Consider the following 6826-nt stretch of genomic DNA (forward strand, 5'->3'; position numbering starts at 1 on the left):
GAAACAAGCCTAAACATCCCATAACATTTCCCTTTTCCTAGATGGTGTTTTAAAGAGCAAATTAATAGTCTTTACTTTACATACAGTATGTTTTTTTAAAACGCAGATATAGTTGGTGTCAGTATACACATAGAAAGGTGTCTTATCTCACAGAAAAGGATGAATGATGAAATATTGAACATGCGTGGTGGGAGTGATTTAAGTAAGATAATGTGCAAGGCACTCAGACAAATCAATGTCTGTACACATTCACTCTCATTTGACTAAAAGCCACAAGAGAACACAGATGTGAGAAAGGAATGTTTGTTTTTCTCCAGTACATTTGCAAGAGTTATTGTAAGTAACTAAATTACTACATTTTCTTTCAACATCTCAAGTATAAAAATGTTAAAACAAGGCTGAATACAGATGATTGTACTGTTGATTTAACAGTAATTACAAGTGTTTTAATTAATGGAAACAATTCACAGTGTAGGACAACATAGTTTCTCTTCTTTACAGTTAAGGTTGTTTGCAGGCTTTGTGAAGGGGTTTATGGTCTTCAATGCACCATATATAAAGAACATAAATTCCTATATTTATACTTGTATTTGTTGATACAGCATTATAAACTTAATGTTAGTTTACATTTTTCATCCTTTATATACCTCCTTATTGGAGTGATAGCCACATCTGTGATTTAATTTGTCATCATTTCAATTAGGATTTATGTTTTCAATTTGTCTTTTTACCAATTGTAAATGTAAATGTAACATGCAAGTATAGTATCAACACAGCGATAGAAAATTTGGGATGTTTGGTCAATTAAATTCACTGTAAATTCACATTTACCTCAGGAGTGCTTGAAGCATCCATTAAAACTTTGATTTATTCAAGTAATAATAGTTCTAGATGTAGTCTTAGCAGGCAAAATATTTAAAAAAGGGAAATAATTTATTTTAAATATTATCTGGAAGAAATGTAGACCAGTAATGATTTGTAAAACAAAAAACAACATTTCAAAGAAATGTTAATGGTTTCTGTATTCATGTTAACTAGTATCTGAGCCCATTGATAGGAAACTCAAAGGAATCCTGACAGGAATGGGTTAACATATTCATTGTTGATTATTTTAAATTGTGGAAAAGTGCAGAGAATGTGTAGCTTTCTACAATTTAAACAACACAAAAATGCTTGAGTTTTATTTTGGAGACTCAATGCTGCCCTATCCAACCTCCTTGTGCTATGAATCACACCGCTTTCTGGAAGATATGATTGGCTGTGGTGACTAATGTGAAAAGTGACCATGATTGTGATTTCAGCAGTTGCTGAGGGACCAGCCCCAGCCACACAGAGGCTTTCTTTCATTGCTGTCATGAGCAGATGGTAGTATTAAAAACCAGTTTCGTTAATTATCACAGTACTGACATGACATTCAATAGCTTTAAATTTAGTTGAAGCAACTTTGCTCTATCATTGCACATTATAGTCAAGGTCACATAAATACTAGTGAAATTTCCAGAAAAATTAAAACTGATAAGGAGGTCTTGACTCCAAGTTTTACAGGGTTTATAGTGATATGACTGGAGATGAATCATATTCTTCTTGTAATTCCTGGTGTCATGTAAGAAATAATCTCAAATATCAGTAAATACAGCACACTGTATCTACTACTTCGACATTTTAATTCTACGGATAGGAGGATAGAAGAAGATTATTATGTTGTGACAGAAAGAAAGAACATACATTTACTGTAACTGTAAAGGCTAGTTTGTGTCTTCATTGGTTATGTCTGTTGTAAATCCAAAAGTTAATTGTTAAAGCGAGTTTTATATACAGCCTTGTAATATATAACTGGAGGTGTCAAGGCCAAGGAGGGACTGATTGGAGAAAGGTATTCCATTACATGGGCACTTAGGTCAGTTAGTCAAAAAATTAAAACTTTCAACACAGCTACAGCTTTAACAAATTAGTTTATTTAATTCAGACATTTGTGAGCAATAGTTTGTTTTCACCTTTCTCTGAGATTCATCACATGTTTTCTATATTCTAAAATGAATAAGAAACTTCTCAAAAACCACAGATAATTTAACAAAAATGTGTATTTGCTCCATGAGCCCATCTTTGCTGTGTCTGTCAGTTTGTCAGCTGAGCTTGGGTTTTAAAAACGCTTTACAAGATGTTATGAGGAACAAGTTGCTTGGTTCAAGACTCACCCATCTCAAGGGAGTAGGCAGGGTGGACTCAAGGTTCCATTCAGTCTAAATCCAAAGAGTGGTACAATAGAGATACTGAATATGATAGTACTCAATCCCTTAGGGAAACCAGACAGAGTATACATCAGACTTAAATGCAACCATGGTGACAGACTGTGCTCTGTGAGACAAATCAGAAGTAAACCGCTTCACTGCAGAGAGAAACCATGTTGACAGTTCTCTAAACAATGTACGAAAGTATCCCAGTAGATAGCATCAAAACCAGAACTTAAATACAACCGAAAAAAAAGAGGAGATGAGTCTGAGTTAGCGGCCATTAGTATATACTTATTTCTTCAGTAGACCAGTGACTGCAGTCACTTTGGAAGGGGAGAGGACAGCTCTGGATTACTGTAAACGGTTAACCAAAAGAATGCTGAGAACAAGGTTTTAAAAGGTTGTCATTAAAAAAGTAATGTTACCAACTAATATCATCCCAGGAGTACTGACTTAAGTTAAGAGAAAAGGGAAGAAAAAAACTGCATCTGAGAACAGAGTAGAATTGATTGATTTTAAATGAGAAAACTTCATGAAAAGCTTTGTATTATTTAGAAATACAGCTTGAACTTTATTTTAAAAAATAGCTAAACCACTGGAGGCCTGAGTCTTTTCCAAATAACCGTAATCAGGTGATGTTTTTTCATCCAGAAAAAATAATCTCCTATTTCAGATCCTTTCCCAACAATACTGGATAGACATTTAGATACAAATTTGGATTAATTAGATTTTAATACATAGTGCTTTTGAGTTAAACACATAGATCATCAAACATTGTGGTTAATATGTAGGGTTATTTGATTTTCTTAGATTCCAAAATAGACACGTATTTGCAAGATCTTATTTTTTTAAATTTGAATGAGTACAGTTATGTTTCTTTACCTTAATCTCAACTTCAGAATGTAAAATGAATACTCTTACATTGAATTTTTCCTTTGCTTCATTTTTTTCTACTACAGAAAACACCAGCAGAGAAAAAGTTACTATGGATTCTACAGACCTCAATCAGGATCTAAATGCAACCATTTTCAACACGTCCTGTGATGTGTACATCTACCAGGAGACTGCAAAAATCCTTTTTCCAATATTTTACACCATAGTATTCCTCGTCGGCATCTCCGGAAACATACTTGTCCTTTATGTCACTTTGCAGAAGCAGCAGAAATTCAATTCGACCACTCTATACCTGACCAACTTGGCCATCTCTGATACCTTGTTTGCTCTGGCATTGCCAGGGAGAATCACCTACTACATAAGGGAATTTGACTGGCCCTTTGGCGACCTCATGTGTAGATTCAGCACAGTCATCTTTTATACAAACACCTATACTGGCATTGCATTCATGACCTGCATAAGTGTTGACCGTTACTTTGCAATGGTGCATCCTCACCGCCTCATTAAATTCAGAAAGGTCGAGGTTGTGAAAGTCATCTGCGGGCTAGTGTGGCTGTTGGTGTTTTTTCAGACAGCACCTTTACTTTTTAGGAATTTGCTTGGAAGCAATCAAGGCAAAAAGACATGCATGGAATACTTCAATTTCGAAGGGTCCCCATTTCTACCTTATTTGCTTTTGCTGGCTTGTACCATCAGTTTTTGCATGCCGCTGGGAGTTATTCTGGGTTGCTATTCCAAAATCAACCTTAAACTGTCCAAAACCGCCAAGCAAAACCCAATGACTAGCAGATCTGGCCGCAACAGAAGAGCCAACAATATAATTCTTGTGATTCTTCTTACATTTGTGCTGTGCTTTAGTCCCTATCACGTAAACCTCATGCAGTTTATGGTCAGGAAGATACTCTACCAACCTTCGTGCGAGGAGTTAAAAGCCTTCAAGATGTCCCTTCAGGTCACTGTATCCATGATGAACATAAACTGCTGCCTGGATCCCATCATCTACTTCTTTGCCATTAAAACATATAAACAAAGAGTAATTAGCTTATTCAAGGGGTACCTTTCTATGTCTACTCTTTCTTCAAAAACTGTTTCTGATAACAGCAGCAGTAATAGTTGAACTGGAAGTGGGGAACATTGAAACATCTGATGACTCATCTTCTGATGAAGTCATGGGGTTTCAGTGTACAGAGCCTGACATCACCTCATACTCCTGATGCACTGTGAGGGGCTCTGTGTACCATTCACAGAGGATCTTTGTATGTATCATTTGTTCATGTATGTCCTTTAACAAAATGATAAGCTAGATAGGCGTTTTTCATGTAAACGTATTTTGGTTTATTTTCTTACATTAAAAAAAGTTACTTTTTACTGTCCGCAAGGCCAATTGATTTTGCATTGAGATCCTACTGTAAATACAATCTTTCGCTTTTTATAACAAAATAAACACACATTTTTAGCAACACCAGCAAATGGGTAAAAAAAACCTTCAAAATCAGTGGTATTGCAGTTTCTAAATGCAAAAGATATTTCAGCTCACACGTAAAAGCTGAAAAAGCACAAGAAGAGGAGACTTGTGCTATTGAGATGTTTTGACCAAGTGGTCTCTTCCTTGCTTTTTTAATACATGATAGGAAAGTACAGTAGTGGCAAATAAATTTAAATCTTATTATAAAGGTTTTGTACAATAAATGCAGATCTGTTTAAGAAAAGACTGATTCCAATGTTAAGGTGTAATGTGAAGAGCAATATTAAGGAAATTCAGATCCTATGGTTTTTGTAAATGTTTTCTTATTCATTGTTGATTGCAATGAAAAGCATACATTTTGATTTTTTTCTGTGCAAATACAGTACATTATGTTCAAATGTCTTTGTAAAGGACAGTAGGACAGTTCAGATCCTTAGAAGTTGGATCCACATGCTTTAGATTTGAGGATTTGACACCAGACCCTTAGAAGCAAGTCTCTATGGTATTGTATTGCATATACTGTATAATTGTATCATTCAACATGTGGAATATTGTGTACCTCAGTATTGCAGTTTTACAATCTATCATAAAAATAATTAAATTTGAGAAAGAAATGTTTTTGCTTATATCTGGTATAAAACCACACATAAAACTCAGACATTTTAAAATACATTTAAGTAGTAAGTAGAAACATGTCCTATATCAAAATGCTGAAACTGTTTTCAATTAACTATAGAATCTAAACATTTTAATGAGCCATTTTCCTCCCATTCATATTCTCTTCAAACCCAAGAAAAAGGATGTAATTTCTTTGTCAGTAGTAATTAAAAAGCATAGTTGGTTAGAAATCTTCTAGTTCTTCAACATTAGACGATAATGTCAAATGTCAAATTTACCGTAGGTACTTCAGAACAGTCTTTGAATTCAAGCAGGAAAGATAACATTTTGTAATCGAACCCACTAACCAATAAATTAATTTGGTCTTTCTCAATGTACTTTTCACTCTACTAATAGAATATATGCAACCTGTTGCATAGTTGTATTTGTGGGAATATGTAGAAGAAAAATACAATCAAAGCTCAACTTCTGTTTACTTTTAAAACTTTTTCCTTTTCTCCATTTGTTACATTATTCCATTTGCTAACTAGTAGTGATTTAAGTTAAAACATAATAGTAAAGACTGACTTGTTGGCAAAAACTAAAACAATACCCATCAAAATGGACATTATACCAAGTCAAACTTCAAACACCATGCTACTGTAAAGAAAACTGAAATGTGAAAAAACTTGTATTCTTTAAAATTAAATAGAAAATGATTTAATTCCCTATCTATGGAAATAGCTTAACTTTTAAAATGATCAAGAAAAGTACTAAAATTAAAAGTAATCTTCTATACACTCTACATCAAAGCAACACACTGACCTTATATTAATTAAACTAATTTACAGCTGTTGCAAATCTTAGAATTTCCTTTGACATGTTATGTTTTAAAAAAAAATACACCAAAACGTGGACACCTTGTAATGAATGTAGGTGCTTTCATTTGAAAAACGTTCTATGAAAATGGCATACGCCATGTTTATATCTATAAATCTAATTTCCATTTTGATAAAACAGACATTTTCTATGGTCACAGAATGAATCATTAGTAACTGAAATTTCTGAAGATATGAATACTGAGTCTTTCCCCTTCATGCCTGATGTATAGTGAAAATTATAATGATACCTTATCTGAAGTAACTAATTTCAATTCAACAAGTGTCAGAAACATCAGACCTTTTGAAAGCATAAGCACATCCTTCATTTTACACAAGATTGTCTCAGAATCATGAAACTAGAGCACCGCAATGATTTTAGAACCCATGACCACAACTGTTTAAAATTGTTCTTTATTTAAAATTGAAGAGTTCCATACTGGCTTTTAAACTTTTAAAATGCCTCAAAAACATTCAACTACATTGTCTATAATCTTGAATATCTATTTAAAAAAATTCAATATATATGTTACTTCAACATTTTGAAAATCAAATCAGAATTTAATAATTCAACTTACTAAGAAACAAATTTTATAAGCACTGCTTATAAATCAGAATTCAGTAGTTCTCCTGTAGGTATTTTTCCATCTTTTTAAACTATTATAAGCACAAGAGGATTACCCTTGTGCTGCTCAAGTTACATAAAGGCATCAGAATAATTAATACATAAATGATAATTCGCAGAAATGTGACAGTTTTCA

General features: G+C 33.4%; 1 protein-coding gene across 1 annotated transcript; it reads left to right on the forward strand.

Moving 5' to 3' along the window:
- The first annotated feature begins 263 nt into the window (after positions 1–263).
- On the forward strand, positions 264–5636 carry si:ch211-184m13.4 (G protein-coupled receptor 197). The gene is made up of 2 exons (XM_006638951.3): positions 264–336; positions 3191–5636. Exon 2 carries the CDS (start codon positions 3217–3219, stop codon positions 4240–4242), a length of 1026 nt encoding a protein of 341 aa, XP_006639014.2. The 5' UTR covers positions 264–336; positions 3191–3216; the 3' UTR covers positions 4243–5636.
- The last annotated feature ends 1190 nt before the right edge of the window (positions 5637–6826 follow it).

This window comes from Lepisosteus oculatus, chromosome 15, assembly GCF_040954835.1.
Source record: "Lepisosteus oculatus isolate fLepOcu1 chromosome 15, fLepOcu1.hap2, whole genome shotgun sequence".
Classification (NCBI taxonomy): domain Eukaryota; kingdom Metazoa; phylum Chordata; class Actinopteri; order Semionotiformes; family Lepisosteidae; genus Lepisosteus; species Lepisosteus oculatus.